At 47.9% G+C, this 15,835-nt stretch overlaps 5 protein-coding genes across 5 annotated transcripts; all 5 read right to left on the bottom strand.

Annotated features, from left to right (window-relative positions):
- Positions 1-221: 221 nt before the first annotated feature.
- On the bottom strand, positions 222-2,219 carry N7446_011327 (TFIIH subunit TFB1 family protein; the record flags this gene model as incomplete). The annotated part of the gene is made up of 1 exon (XM_058520069.1): positions 222-2,219. The coding sequence occupies one exon, from the start codon at positions 2,217-2,219 to the stop codon at positions 222-224; it is 1,998 nt and encodes a 665-aa protein (XP_058367593.1).
- A 598-nt stretch (positions 2,220-2,817) lies between these two features.
- On the bottom strand, positions 2,818-5,328 carry N7446_011326 (Leucine Rich Repeat domain protein). The gene is made up of 3 exons (XM_058520068.1): positions 5,066-5,328; positions 4,659-5,009; positions 2,818-4,611 (listed from the first exon to the last, which is right to left on the bottom strand). Exons 1-3 carry the CDS (start codon positions 5,247-5,249, stop codon positions 3,218-3,220), a joined length of 1,929 nt encoding a protein of 642 aa, XP_058367592.1. The 5' UTR covers positions 5,250-5,328; the 3' UTR covers positions 2,818-3,217.
- A 3,498-nt stretch (positions 5,329-8,826) lies between these two features.
- N7446_011325 (uncharacterized protein) lies at positions 8,827-9,820 on the bottom strand (the record flags this gene model as incomplete). Its single annotated transcript, XM_058520067.1, has 2 exons — positions 8,827-9,597; positions 9,680-9,820. 2 exons carry the CDS (start codon positions 9,818-9,820, stop codon positions 8,827-8,829), a joined length of 912 nt encoding a protein of 303 aa, XP_058367591.1.
- Positions 9,821-13,037: 3,217 nt separating this feature from the next.
- On the bottom strand, positions 13,038-13,571 carry N7446_011324 (uncharacterized protein; the record flags this gene model as incomplete). Its single annotated transcript, XM_058520066.1, has 3 exons — positions 13,038-13,215; positions 13,267-13,337; positions 13,452-13,571. 3 exons carry the CDS (start codon positions 13,569-13,571, stop codon positions 13,038-13,040), a joined length of 369 nt encoding a protein of 122 aa, XP_058367590.1.
- Positions 13,572-14,612: 1,041 nt separating this feature from the next.
- On the bottom strand, positions 14,613-14,825 carry N7446_011323 (uncharacterized protein; the record flags this gene model as incomplete). The annotated part of the gene is made up of 1 exon (XM_058520065.1): positions 14,613-14,825. The coding sequence occupies one exon, from the start codon at positions 14,823-14,825 to the stop codon at positions 14,613-14,615; it is 213 nt and encodes a 70-aa protein (XP_058367589.1).
- Between the last annotated feature and the right edge of the window lie 1,010 nt (positions 14,826-15,835).

Below are 15,835 nucleotides of genomic sequence, written 5' to 3'. Positions count from 1 at the left end.
TTGAGGGGACAGTTGGCTAGAAGTGGATGGACCCGAAGTCTGGGGTACCTCGGCATGCCGAGATTTTAGTCTATTTTTTTAGCACCTGAGTACTACAATCTAAAGCTCTGCTTTTGATATGCTTCTCTGTTCGCATTTGTATAGAAAGATCTTCAAGATATTATAGTATACAACCAATGCCCAGCAAAACGCCAATAATCTTTTTGCATCTCATCTCATCTCTACACAGCCATCGCAGCCGCCTCTTTATTCTGCTCAGCCAATTCCGCCTGGTATCGATTCAAAGCGACATCTAGTGCATGGAGTGTAGGCCCGAGGAGCTGATTGACGACCTTCTGACCACCACCCACGTCATCAAGCCTAGGCCGGATCTTGCGCTGAGTACGCTCGAACATGTCGCGTGCGTGCTGCTTTAGCCGGTCAACCTCGACCTTGCGATCGGCTTCTGCGTCATTCGCAACAGCTTTGATTCGTTCTGATGCTCGCTGAAGAGACTCGGCTAGTGATGCAACTTCCCCTGCGCGGTCGGGATTGCCTGATAAGTATGCTTGCCAGAATTGGTGCAGGAATTCTGTGGTTGTGGCGTGTGTTAGGGTTAATCGGTCGAAGAGGGCTATTGAGAGGCCATGGGTCTCTGAGGTTGATTGTTCGTTTAGCTGGGCACGTCGGTCGCGCACTGCTTCCAGGATCTGGGCGAAGGAGTCGTGTAGAGCGGCGGAAGAGCCTACCGGCCGCCGGCTGGCGGGTGCATCCTCCATTTCCTCGTCCTCGTCATCGCCGGGATCGACCAGTAGGCGCAGTTGCGTGTTTCCTTGTGGCGGGAGATCCTGAGCGATCTCTGCACGAAGAGTCTGTAAAAGCTGGTCCGGGTCTTGTTGGGCAAACTGCTTGCTCTTGTCTTCTTCCTGTGTACTGGAGAAGAACCGACTCTGGTCGCGAATATTCAATGTGATCCGGCTCTGCTCTTCATCTCCACGGAGATCCTGCAACTGGAGATTCTTCCACGCCTCCTCATTCAAACCAATGGGCGCACTCATATCACCATCGGATGGTGCCACATTAGCCATGATCTTCTCACTCAAGCTATTCAACGTCCGAATGATAGGCACTTTATCGACACCAGAAGGTCTCATATCAAGATCCGGTCGATTGCCACGCCGCTGGCTATGATTGCCTTCATTACCAGCAAGATCCAAAAAGTGATGGACATTACCATCACGACCTGGCCGAGCAGCGTCATCCGTCCGAAGATATTTATCCAGAATAGCATCAGTAGCATCAGCATCAGAGATTCGCTCTCCCCGAAGCTTCTTAAAAAGCCGACTCTGGAAAAACCGCGACCAAAACTGCTGCTCGTTGAGCTTCGGCACAATCTCATCATAAACACGCTTAACCAGGGGATGCTGCGAAAAGATAAGCGCAATCTGCTCTTTGCTGATATTCATCCGAGTAACATTATCCCCCTCAACGCGCGGCTTCAGCGATGAAAGCACATTATACGAGCCGCGCATCTGGCTCTGCTCAATGGCATGCGCACGCAGCAAATGCAGCCGCGTCGACCAGAACTGTGACATGAACTGACCAGACGTTAACGCATCAGGTTTTGTATTTAATCCCTCGGTGAACATCCGGCGGAGATTCGAATCTGCTTTCAGTAATGACTGCTGCAGCTCGCCATCGGTTCGAAGCTTGCTCTCATCGTCTAGTGGGTTCTTTGATGTCCCCGCAGATGTGACGGCATTCGCAATTGCCATCGCTGCCGACACGCCCTCACCGCTCCCACTTCCACCCGGCGCCGGTGTCTGCGAGGGTGTTTGCGATCGTAACGTGTTAATCCGGGCACTGAGTGTTTCTTTGATAGCATCAGCCTGCGGGCGGGCATCTACTCCACCCGTAAACTGGAAAACATATGCCTCGGGTGTACTATCAGGAGGAGAATCAGGAGCTCGGGCAAAGATCTTCAGCATGACTTTCGGTTTGGAAGCTGGTGTTTGTTGTAAATCTGGATGGCACATCCTGCGGTTAGCGAAAGGCAAAATCGACAAAGACAAAGCAATCCTAATCCAAATCAACTCACTGGAAATATTGGCCACATAGATAGTTATCGGCGCAGCAGCACCCGCTGCAGCAGGAGTCCATGACACAGACTGCTCGTCAGCGGAAATGGTCAAGGAGCCGTCTGTCTTCTTATACGCGGCCGCTCCGCTCGGAGGTGCCATCGTCGCGTGTGTTGACAGCTTCCACTGTCCTGCGAGGTGACACTGGAACCACCCATCGGGATGAGAGAAAATCTCCCCAAGGGTGAAGGGTGAGGTGAGCAAGGTCTAGGGCCTTCGTGACTGGGAGGGTTGTCGAGGTGAAAGTGATGGATGAGAATGCGGCTCTTCTGGATTCATCACATGACATGTGCCAAGCGTCACCTGTGGGTTGATGCCCTAAGTAATCTATTGATTATTTGATGGATTTTTTTTTAGGGAGGGGCATTTTCTCATTGTGCAATAGATTCTGTTCTATTAGATGCCCTTATTGGGAATGTGTCTGCTTATGCGGTCATGTCCAAATTGTCGTTATTCGTCCGAATGGCAATCTACTTGTTTTTGTTTTATCATGACATTTCGAAGCTTACTATTACTCGACCTGTACTTCCCTATTGGCTATATTCTTCCGGGGAGTCAAAGTAATATGCGCGTAAAACGATGACGGCAACTTGTTGCCCAGTTCGGCATGGTTGTCAAACCGCTGTAACCTTGGATTGATGCATACTCTTACTCCTAATACTAACCAAGAGATAAAAAGTGAAGAAAAATACTGTATGAGCAGAGATCAAATCCAGATTGTAAGTACATCAACACCAAAGCCAGTATGAGCCATAAAAAAAACCAGACACCGCTGAAGAGATCCCACGATGCTATGCAAAATCAAATAGACGCGACCGAGAGCACGAACCCGAAAGCCAGGAGCCAGAATGCCGAAATTCGTAAACCATGTTGCGCGCCACCATGCATAGACCGGATATCAACATTCATGATCGTCAAAAAGCAAGGAAAATAGATTAGCAATGAAAAAAAAAGCAATGAAGATAGGCATGATCAGAAGCAATCCTCCCATAGGAGACGCAAAATCGAGAAAAATGAGAAAGATTCAAACCAAGGGTATCGGCAAAAATAAGGATCCAGCGAGCACGCTTTTAGAACAGAACGCTCAAGCCATTTGCAGATCATTTCTTGAACATGTAGTGACCGTAGAGGCCGCCGACGTCGCCCACTGCCATGGGGATCTTGCGCATGCCCCACCAGCGTGCACCCATCTTCCAGTAGCGGGAACCATCGTCGAGGGGTTGTTCGGGGATAGAAGCTGGGTCACGGACGTACCAGCCACGTCGGCCGAGGTCACGCACTGTCCATCCAACGGAGACGCGCTGGGTCTTGGCCCGCTCGCGCAAGGGTGTAATGATCTTGTCACTGAACTCAATGACTTGCAGGGGGTAGCTCAGGTTCGAGAGTAAGAGACAGGTGCTTGTGTTGAAGATGGCTCCGATGGTCATCTGTGGCACCTTGGCGAGATCAAGGTAGCAGAGAGTGCTGGGCTCGTTGTTCTCCTTTCCTGTTGCGGGGTCCTGGTACCGCGTGAAGAAGCAGTTGACATCCTGGACTGAGAGGTCGGCTGAGCTCAGACCCAGCTCGTGTAGGTGCTTGGTCAGAGGGACCAGCAATGGGACGTGATCCGAGGTGACCTTTGCACCGCCTAGATTGAGAGAGCGGAGAGTGTCCGGAAGCTTGGGCAGCAGTGCCGAGACATCCTCCTCTTGCAGAAGACGGAAACGGGTCGGGTCAGTCAACAGGTTCAAGTACACAAGAGATTCATTGACGGATGGGTGAGTGGTCAAGAACTCCACCAAGGCCGAAGGGCGAAGGCGGGTGCATCGGGACAAGCTCAGGTGGGAGATGCGAGCTGTCTCAGGAATGAGGGTAAGCGCCGACTCGTTGACTTGGGTGTGGGTCAGATCAAGGTGCGTCAAGTTGACCAATCGCGAGAGAAGATGGTCAAACATAGGAGTGGGAATAGTGCTGCACTCATGGAGCGAGAGCCGTTTCAGGTTAGGCAAGGTCATGGGCAGTGCGGGTCCACCGACTAGGGCCTCTTGGAAGACCGCGGAGAAAGATTGAGTGGAGCAACCGCAGAAATCGACAGCGCGCAAATTCGGCAATCCCATAAACAACTTCCGAATGATATCCACGCTAAGATCACCTTCGAGGTGTTCCTGCAGCAAGCATTCCTTCAAGTTGGGCAAGAGGTCCAAGCATTGCAGGAGGGTTCGCGAGGTCAAGTTTTGGATTTCGGCGTTCATCTGATTTGTGCGGCCCAATCCGACGGAAGTAAAGTGTGAAAAGTCCAGGCGGCGCACGAGTGTGCCGAGAGCTGGGTACTGCGATATATGGTTGAGAGCCTTGGAGAAGATGATCGAGTGCGGGAAAGTCATGTTCCTGTACAACACGCCGAGTGTAGCCGCGTGCAGTGTGTGCGATGTAAGAAGGCATGAGACCAAATCGACGTTCCGAGGTGTGTAGCCATTGGGTGGGAGATCCAGTGCCAGATTAGAAATGATTTGATCTAGACAAATTAGTATATAAAAATATATATGGGCCAACCCAACTAACCGAGGACTTCTGGGGGAAGTTTCTCCAGAAGTGAAGTGCCAGGAGGGGTCTGCAGCACTTCTACCTCAGGCTCCTTGGGAGGAGCCAGCTGCTGTGGCTGAAGATCATGATCATGCGATTCCCATGCCCAGCCCTTTGCCTGCAATTGGCCCAATCCGCGGAGGTCACTGTAGCTGCGGCTGAGACTCTTGCCCCCCAGTCGAATTTGCTTCCACCCCAGGAATCCACCACACGGGCAGCAGAAATCCGGGGCCTGTTGCATCTCAAAGCCGGGACGCTCGACCTTGCGCTCGGCCTTGGGCTCTCGGGGAGATGGGGGTTGGTGACTGTCCACGAACGATTGCGCAATTCCTAATCCCAGAGATCACGTCAGTCTTCGGACTTAATTCGCACATCTCTATACGTACCGTCTTCAACGTCCTCTTTGATGGAGCCGAAAGACGTGCGGCGCTGGCTGCTGGACCTGGACCCGTCGGGGGTGCCGCAAGACGAGGGAGAGGAGTCGCGGGAGTGGTAATGGTCACCACAAGGAACAGAAGTGAGGTGTGGGAAGGGGGGCTTGGTGTGCGAAGGGGAAGTAACGGAAGCCATGGTGAGGGAGGGTAAGGCCCTCTATAAAGGGCCCTACAGTGGACTAGTCGGGACCTTGGAGTGGACCACGAAAAAAAAATCTACCGAAATTAAGAAGGAAAAAAGCTTCCCCAGATTCCAGAGAAAAAAGAAGAGAAAAGTGAGCCCGGTCACTAGAAACAGATATTAACACCGTGGATTAACGGGTGTTAGGGCTTGTCGAGGGGCGGGGGAAGAGGAAAAAAAGCGAAGCTGTTAGTCACGGAAAACCCGTGGTCCGCTGTTGCACGGCAGAGCTCCCGATCGGTGTTGGTTTGGCTTGAGAGGCTTCAGATTGGAGGTTTGTAGAAGTTGAAGAGTCAGAGGTAGAAGGCACGGGATCATAGCCACATGGGGCAAACTTTTTCTTGAAGGAACTGAGGTGGCGGATCTGAGTTGTTGATCCTACGTATGTCCGGATGTTATTTTATTTTATTTTATTTTATTCCTGCTCTTCTAGTCTTCATTCTTATTCATCTAGTTGCTTTTAGTTCCCCAAGCTACCCCTGTAGATTGCTTTTTTTAACCTTTAGAGCGGCTTTGTTCCTTTTTTTTTTATATGCATGCGGCAAGCATGGGACTCGCCGGATTCGGACTTGACATCTGAACATAACATTGGAAGATGTCTATCTATCTATCTGTTTACTGGAATGATAATTGCCTATTAATTATCTCTCAGTTCATTGTCAGTACTCGTATAAGTTATTGCTTGTAAAAGTCAAGACAACTCCAATTCTATGACATAATCCGAAACCTTTTAGCGCCTCCAAGGTGTTCTCCAAGGTTCCAAGTGCATCAACCCAAGTTGCTTATTACGGTACTTATTACCAGGTCAGCCGATCACTGCAAATCCGATGCATCCGCCCTCAGTTCCCCAGACATGGGAGTTCTAGTTACCTAACAAAACTCTCGCATCCCTACACTCCCAACGCACCTCCAACGCTATTTGTCGTGATGATGCGGGGAGACACGCGCCATTACATAATGAGAACCCCAACACACGCTGTCACCTGACGAGGTCCGTGTCCCTTGCATGACATAACATACAACGTCGAGGTTCGTTGTTTATTAGACTCGGCATTCCACCTCCTTAGTCTAGTCTACTAGTCTAGGGCTGGACCCTCTATATCATCTACCCAGCCTCTAGGCATCTCCTTCACCGACATTATTCCTCGCTAGTCTCCGACTGATGAGCCAAGCATGACGATCGAGTCGATCGTCCAAGCCAAGCCCCCCATGGCTCCTACATGGCTTAATATGCTCCACCTTGCTTCCCACCACCTCTCCTGTACTTGCTCTCTCCCCTTCATGTTGAACACCGCACCATTACCCAGCATACCTACATTCCTATATCCTGGCACTGGCAAACGAGAATCCAGGTGCTAACTCACATAGCATGTTTGGTGCAACTTGCGCAACAGAATTGGCGAAGGCTTAGTTCTCGCAGAGCACCACCACCTGGAACCAGAGTGACACAGTCCAATTCCCAAGGCTTGACGTCGTTTGAGTCACCAATCCCTCGCAAGCCAGCTATCCATAACTATTGGGGTGAATCCCGCATCGGAGAGTTGGACGGCATGCCGGCCAAGCCTTGGTTGGGAGTCAGATGCAATATTTCCGCGGAAGTGGTGTTGCCAAGGTCTCTGGATTGCGGGCTCGACAGGAGTTGCTTTCTCCTTGCTCTACTTTTGCGTCGCCATTGTTTAGCGCTCCGTTTCACCTTGGCGTCCAGATTTGCCATGCTACCTAACAAGCGCAGCAGATCATTCTATAGTGCAATGGTTTGTTAATGTGGAACTGTGAGTTGGGCATTTTCCTTTCTTGTTCTACATTTTGCGTTGCGAGAACTATGTTCCCGATTTGCTCTTCTATGATGATCATTATCTTAAGCGTTTCCTATTACCTGACAAGCCCATAAGTTACTTGGGAATGTTGAAATTTTGTGAAGATCCTGAAATGAAGAATTGCCGTTGTATGCAATCAACATGGCACGATACCTGCGATATATCTGGTTCTTTGAATACTTGGACCATGCTAACATGTATCAAGAACTGCAGTTTTCACCCTTTGATAATGACTCAATTTCTCGGAGAAAGACGGTAGAAATACCTCCCACAGATGGGCCGTGTCTTTCGATTAGGTACTCGGTCAACATCTCTTTGTTCCCTTCGTGGGCGTCTATGGGCTTGATTGTGACAACCGACGTTTAAATCGGCTGACCCCGTACATATTTCCTGGGTTGACAAAATCTGCGAGGTGGATGAAGCAAAATAAGTTAAATCTAAATGTAGCTTCTCCCTACTATTTCCATGAAAGATGGCATCCTTTAACACAGACTTCAAAATCAAAAGTCCAGTCTTATCGAACGACGATGATACCACAATCCGCAACAATGATTGCCCTGATCAATATGCATTGCAGTCAGTCTAAACCTAGCGATAATAGAAGAGACCACCAGGAGAACCCCCTTCATTTCTGACCTATAGTAAAACCCACCAAAGATCTCCTAGTAGAGGTCGACCATAAGGTCAAACGCCACTCATTTTAGCGCCTTACCCACGAAATGGACCTTCGAAAATGGCGGAAAATGGAGCGGCCCTTTTTGACGCCTTTTCACGCCGAAAAACGCCTAAATTGGGCCCGAAGATATCAGCATTTTACGTCTACGGATTAGGCCCGTGTCTGTTGGTGGGACGAATGTACGGTTGAACGTGGTATCGGACAGCGTTAAGAATGGACCTTAACACGTCCGAAAGACCAGCTTTTTCAGCATCACGAAGAGGGCCATCAAGTACAAATGGTTCCGGCGCGTGGGAAGCAAGTTAAGTAGATGTTTTGGGCTGCTTTTTGTGGTCTACCGCGTCGTTCTGGCCTAATTCCAATATTCGGAGATCCTCTATCTCACCGCGGTGGTGTCTCTTCGCGTACAATTGAAGAGCTTTATCGGCGTGTCCTACCTATGCTGCTTAATAGTAGATCAAAATGCTATTTTTTAGCAAGATAATGCGCCGGTACATACTGTGTATGTCGTACGGGACGCTCTTAATAAGATTGAATGTGAAATCATAGAATGGCCACCATATTCACCTGATTTAAATCCTATTAAGAACCTATAGGCGCTGCTGAAAGCCGAAATATTAAAGCGTCCCCTAAGCTTATATACCTACCAAATAACGGAGATGCGCTAGAATTACTGCTTAATGCTGCGCAAGAAGCATGGGAAACGCTAGACATTGAGATATTTAAGCATCTCTCCGAGACTATGCCACATAGGGTGGCTGATGTTATTAAGTATGAGGGCTGGCATACTAGCTATCAAATTGAGTTGAAATTCCTGAGGTTTCTACCTGGCAGTATTAAAAAGTGGGTCCAGGGGCGAAGTATCGGAGGTCAAATACTTTTGCAACATCACTGTACTCAACCGTGGGCTGATTAAATAATTGGCCCAGCACATCACTACATACTTTGAAGACGAATCTGGGCTATCTTGAAATGCCCTCGAATCTACATTTCATTCTGAGCTGAACGTTTTCCCAGTGTAGTACATGCATCTGGGTCTTCAACTTGAAGTGTGCTCCTGCATTGCAGAACGCCTGTCCTCGGCCATGTTCTTGTCTCCAGAACCCTTGAAAAGGAGAGAGCTGCTCCTATTGGCCTCCTCATCCCTTTGGATTGCAAGGTCATTTGCACTAGGGGGCACTCCATGCTTAGCCACATGGCTCTCAAAATCATAGTACTCTTTCCCTTTCTTAAGAAGCTCCACAAGGGTGATCACTAGAAGCATCACAGCTGTCGTCTGACCAAAGTCCCACTCATTCTCATGACTTGTCTCTCCCTCAAGTTTGCCTTGATTTGCCTGTCGAAGAGCAATCGTCATATAGAGGTGCAAGGGGTAGTGGAGCGATGACAGCACCAGAATAGTACGTCTTCTTTTAACTCCAGCAAAAACGCTCGCAAGGACAACAATTATGAGCCAGGCACTGGTGAACCCCACATAGTACTTGTCCGCGGTGGGGTGTGAGTCTGATGGATCTGTGACAAGTGTCGAATAATAGCAACGGCCAGGTTCCTGATGGGGTGCCCATTCATTGAGACGGATACCAAGAAGAATGGTAAGGGCCAGGTACAAAGCGACGAAAATGTAAACGGCTCGATAGCGATTATTAAACCAGCTGATACGGATATTGTGCTCATGATGAAGCTTCATGTCTGGTTCGTCGATTTTAGCGCGGCAGTATCTCCAGCAAACGAGAGCTGCTGTATTCGATACTCCGACAAAGCTGGCGATGTCGAATACGAGGTGCAAGTGGTATGTGTCCATGATTGTTACCTGCGAGAGGATAGTAGGCGCATCAGCGGAGCTAACAAGATAATAGAGCACAATATAATTATTGTGCCTATATTCAGCGTACCTGTGCAAACGTAGTGACCAAATATGCTATTCCAAGCGTCGACTGGAAATCAGATCCAACCATTAGAATTTTAGAAACGAAGTCCATGCGTTTGCGTTCGACCTCGCGCTCGACAGAGCCTTCTGGGTGCGTGATGTCCATATTGCCGTGTTTCGTTAGAAAGAAAACCCATATCGACAGACATAGGGACAAAAGGGCTTGGCCGGCAAACCCTACAATAATCTACCCCCGCTTAGTACAGATAAAATTCCCCTTGTCAGTGCCTACTCACCCCGTTGCCCACCAGTGTGGCCATTTCCTCTCCCACTAGCTCGCATTCTCCGCCTCCTTCCTCCCTTAACCGCAGATTCATCTTGTTGTGTTGTAATGCACAAGCTTTGATACGTGAGGAAAAGTGTTAGTCGCAAGACGCAGCGGACTTCGCCCAGCCTCTTTATAGCCAAAGGGCCCGGGCCTGTCTAAGATAGCTTATGGCCCTGAGAAATGGGGCCATGAACTCTTGGCATAAACAAGTCTATTTGGGTTACGGAGTGATGGCGGCCCTACCGATCGCTCTACACATGGGGCTGTACACCGTACAAACGCAGATCCTGGCGCAATTAGACTAGAAATACACGCGCTGATTGGTGCTGCATCTGCCTTTCCTAAATAGGATTAGGGTTATATGCTGGGGCACGCTTTCTGTGGCGCAAATTGAGAGACCTGATTCGCAGTTCGGTTTGGCCCCAACGGAGATCGGCGCTACTTTTGCTTGTCTAGTCCTTTGTTTTTGAACTCCTAGCGTCCGATATGGTTATTTGAGTGGGTTGAAGATAATAATAGTACAGTTCTCATCCTCCCTTGGCCGGTCGAAATTAGCGGTTCGCTATGAGCTCTGTCAGCGCCAAAGCATCACCCGTAGTTAGCGGGGCAGGCCAACGAGTCATACATAAGCTCTGTACACAAGTTGACAGCAGGTTCATAACTTGGGCCACGCCAACGCATCGGCAGAGTTCGTTTCCAGTGATTTTGGGAATCTCAGCCTCAAAATACGGAGTACGCCGCACAGTAATATGACGCATATTACTTATTTGGTGTAGACTGCCAGGAGGTGAGTGGTGTGCGACCGTTCCAGGCTCAAACTGGTCTCGAGGTCCCAGCCAGGCAGCGTGTAATTGAATGCTTATCGAGGTTCTCTCCACCATCGACGGTCTCAGCAAGCATTGACGAGTACCCAGCGTTTTTCGAGACCGTGCTCCATGACCCCACGGTCTCTAGTTTCATTATCATTGTCCCGCAGGCAATCTTCATCTTACCTAGTTGACAGGCTCGATCCTGTGAACATTAGACTCCATTTCTTTACATCAGTACTCTTTAAATTATGCCAACCACAAAGCATTGCTTTCCTATAGGTCGTTGTCCATTCTACGTGTAGACTTCCGCAAAGCTCGGAAAGCCCGAAACCCGGCCCGACCTGACCCTCAAATGGGTCGGGCGTTGGGCTTTTGGCTTGGGCCCACGGCTCGAAAAGGGGGTCATTCTGACCCGACCCAATTTCTCATCTAGAACCAACTCACCCTGCTCACCCCCTGTCGCGCGACGTAAAGCGGCACTCACTCTTTTCTCGCTTAGATCCTGACTCCGGCCGTAAACAAACCACACACTACTAACGACGATGTGTGATAATGTTCTATATAGCTCCTTCCTATTGTTATACAAGTACATACGACCACAGGGTATGGAAAACAGGGCTTCCCGTCCGCTCAGCCGCACTTAAGCCGCACACCGGCAAAGGTGTCCCGGGACATTCCCACGCCCAATAGGCACGTAATGCGAAGACTGATGACCTTTCCATTCCTAGATCTCCCGTAAGCCATAGTGATTGCCCTCAAATAATAAGAATCTCGCCGAGTATGTCGAGCAGAAACTTGGTGGTTCCTGGGTTGTGATGGCAGCTGAAGATAGCTGATTAAGCGGTCTTGACTCTAGATGTGTTGTACAACCGGAGCGGGTAGATCACTCGTTCGGTGGAACTTGTCTTGATGATCGACATGCGGACAAGCTGGCCATTGGTTGGCTTCCTGCCCAGAGGGGTGTGCAGGCACTAGGCTCGGTTACTCAATAGAGTAACTGAGATGTCAAGGCTTAGCTTCTGGCCTCGCACGGATGGTCAGCCCCACTGCGTCATTTGATGAGGGTTACTTACCTGGGTAGGCAGAAGCCGTTATTCGGCCTAATCCTATACTTTCAGCAATAGTCCTGTACCTTTCAAGGCCCTGGGGCTACCTTTCGGCAACATAACACTGCTATTGAGACACATTTCAAGGTTACGTAACGAATGAAATATTACATACCTACATAGCTAGATAGATACCCGTGGACAGTATTTGAGTGATGACCTACCTAGATACCCACTAACCCGATTTAAATCTAATAGAAACAGTGTGGTCTGAAAACGAGGTTCGTCGATTAAGCTGAAGGTAGCATTGGACGAGCTGTAATGAAGCACATTTCAAGCAAAACTTAGAAAATTGCGGCCTAAAATTATTAGGAAGATTTGATTTATGTGTCCTTTACTGCTAGGATAGACGATGTGATCCATAAGCCGTATCCAACGTATGAGCTACTTGAAAAGATAAATTTCCTAGTGCTCCGGGAACGATCCTAGGGGGATGAAGATCTTGATTTTAGGTACACATACGTTTCACCGTTTGTTCTTACACTTGCTGGATCATGGCAAACTTTCCATGGAATTCGTGTCGACTGTTGCTAAGTTCTTGATTTCCAGCCTCATTTATTGTCGCTGGTGAATACGCAGCGTCTTCCACGTCTTATCAAATGGCCGCGACACCTATTGGCTCGTCATCTTTCTCAACTAATTCCACATCGTGGAACTGAGAGAGGAGACATGTTTGGAGCATAAATTCAGCCACGTAGCGGGTGGCCTGCGGGTGTTTACATCCGAGAATCCAGGCTCATTCCGGTCTCCACCTTCTCTGTTTTAGAATCACGGAACATATTGAATGTCGATTTGATGTCTCGGAAGAGCTCCCCTGGGTTGAACAATGCGAGCCAAGCATAAACTCCCAAGGGACCACCCTGATATCGCTTAACGCGGGGGCTGCCGTTCTCACTGTCATCGACAGCAAGGTACTGCGGATTGCTAGTACAATTGACATTAAATGTTGTATAGGGCTTGATGGAATAGGCATAGTAGAATAAAAATGCAAACGGAACCACCTGCAGACAGATAATCAGGGTAGGTAAGCCAATAATGGTGTCTGCATAGCTCAGGGTAGCAGAAGCCTTAAGGGTGCCAGTAGAGTCAAGAACCATAAATATAATCTGTTATTTGTTAGGGTTTCGTTACTCTTTAGATTTAAAAGTTGTGAATCTTTCTGACCTGCTCTAAGAATTCAAGACCGACAACCATCTTAAATGCCAAGAGCTTCATCATTGGCTTTTGTCCTTCCATATAAGGTTTAAGGTTGCTGTGGAACCTCATGATATTTATCATTGCCATAGCAAGTGATATAATCGAAATGATTGTGATCTGTCTAGAGTGTTAGATACATTGTCAACAACTTGAATAAACTGAATATACTTACCCATAAGTGAGCAAAATAAACTTTGTTCCCTTGAAGGCAGAAAGTTCCCTGTGCTTGCGTGATGCTTTGGGCTATTGCAAGGATAAACGTAACAATAGGATACTGCAGAACGAAAAGCCACGTAGACTGCGTGTATACAAAATCAGTTGAATATCTTGCTATTATATCAATTTCAGATAACTTACCTTCAACCATGACAGCCCATCTGTTGCTTTGGATTTGCCATATATCTTTGGAATTTTCAAAGATACGAAGAACTCAGCTCTGTGTTGGTCATTTGGCACAACAAAATCGCAGAGCAACATGAGAAACCAATACAGGGCAACCCCTTGGAAAAATTTTGTCCATCCAACCAGATAGACATATGCGTTGGGAAAGCATACTGAAAGCAACGAATAGATCGTATATAATGGGAATAATGTAGCAATTCTCATGATCCTTGAATTGACTTCTGTCAGTATCTCCAATGATTTTGTCACTTCAGGATAAGGCTTATTGCACTTACTTAACTTGTTGATTTGGGTTACTTAGGTGCATTGCATGCCGAGCCATAATCATGAGGATCACCAAACAAGTGATACCCGTGCAAGCGCCAGAGAGTATCATATTAAAGTGGTGAAAGGTTAAGTCACCGACAAAGGTTCTAGATGCATCTAGTTGGGACAAATTAGTTTATTGAGTTCGAAAGACCATTGAAGTTGGATTGCGCACCAGGGGTCATATGTGACGGCATCGGGCAAGCTGTACTGGCTTTCCCGCCATCGCGACGGTGAAAGAACTCGGCCGTCCCCATTTTGAGTCTCAAGACTCTAGACAATTGTGCTTTTGGTAAGAATTCTGTGAAGGTGGAGCCTCAGTAGAAGTATGACTTAGTCCTGAATAAGAACTATTGAAAGGTGGGTCGGTTGTAAAATGATTTGAAGACAACAGAGAGATAGACGTTGTTTTATATACCCATGAAGAACGGCAGACTGAGATTGAGTAATCCCATTGAGTCTAAGCCTCGCTGTTAATTTTAGGATATGATGTACTTCGAATACTCCATAAACGAAGGTCAACCGCAGCTGGACGTCATCAGCCCTAGATAAGGAAGAAGGGCGATCTAAGGTCGACAATACGGCCGCAAATGGCTCTTTCTGATTGGTTAAACATCGCAGTTACTTAGAGGGGACTAGTGCAAGCGGGAGCACGGCCGGCTGAGCTAAACACGCTTCACCAATCACATCCCTGACACTTTCAGCCCTAAGTGGTTGTGATCAACCAGATAGCATCTGGTATACTCTTCTCGGCAAGCAAGTGCAGATCAATCTACTAGGTACATACAGTCAGTGGCTTCTCTCGCACTGCTACGTAACCAGAGCCTGTTCGATGGGGCCGCTTCGGGGGCCGCGATCATGTTCATTCCAATAATCCTCGAACAAGTCAAGGTCGCAGACGGTGATATCCACAAAATGGTGCTCCAGGTCGATGTTGGTGGCTGAGATATCCATAACAGAGGTTTTGTTGATGTTAGCGGTGAGCCCAAATGTCGACTGTGTCCAATAGGCATCCTTAACCATTTCGAGCAGTCTGAAGTCATACTTCGACAAAGGTTCATCGTCAGCTCCCCTAATTATGCTGATGTGGATAGTTTAATGATGTTTTGGTTGAGATATACAGATAAGTTACTAGTCAAATGTTCCTTCCCACTCCGCCCCACTATATTGGCCTAACAACCAACTCACGTTTTTCTTTTCACTCCTATACCTCCCCTATTGCTCCGACTGTAATGAAAATATGACCAAAAAATAGCAAAACGGCGCAGCTATCTATGTCCTAAAAGTCAGCTATTATACATGCTCACGAGAATGGCGCTACGTAAGTGTAGTTAGCTCATGACTTCGGCTGCTCACGGCGTACAATCTATAATACGCTTAAGCGCTATTTAGAAGGCGAAAAGCTAGAAAATCGCGAAAAAAGTGGCCGTCTCACACTTATTAGTGAGCGCGATTGCTCTTATTTCTATTTATAGGCACGTTAGCATCCGTTTTGGACCTATAAACAGCTAAGTGCTACTATAGCTAAGCATCCGTTACCCTCCACTATACGCCGAATTTTAAAGCGATTTAGACTCGTAAAACGGCGATCGAGATATAAAATACTAACTAAGCCTCCTCTTACAAGAAAGAGGCTAAAATTTGCGGGAAAATGGCGACGCGAAAGCTTCCAATCGTGGATCTTCTCGGACGAGTGCTCGGTGTAACGAACCTCGAAGTTTAGACCATAATAGTGCTTTCGTACGACCTCGGAGGGCCTTCGCAAAGACCTTGTAAATGCTAAGGCTCGTGTAAAAGATATTTCACAAATGGTTTAGGCCGTAATCTGGCTAGGAGGTCGAACAGAATTAATAATCATGAAACGGGACAAAGAATCGCTTTCGGGGAGGGGTTATACTATGAAGTCGTATATTTCAACGCTCGAAAAAGGTCTAATGCCAATCTACACCCCTGATTTAGTATTTCAGCAAGATAACGCGAGGATTTACCTAGCGAAGGACACGAAAGAGTGATTTGAAACTCACGGAGTATAC

This window comes from Penicillium canescens, assembly GCF_028828765.1.
Source record: "Penicillium canescens strain IBT 15451 chromosome Unknown utg000008l_segment0_segment0, whole genome shotgun sequence".
In the NCBI taxonomy this organism is placed as follows: domain Eukaryota; kingdom Fungi; phylum Ascomycota; class Eurotiomycetes; order Eurotiales; family Aspergillaceae; genus Penicillium; species Penicillium canescens.
Note: the sequence above shows the minus strand (reverse complement) of the source record. Positions and strands in the feature narration are given on the sequence as shown.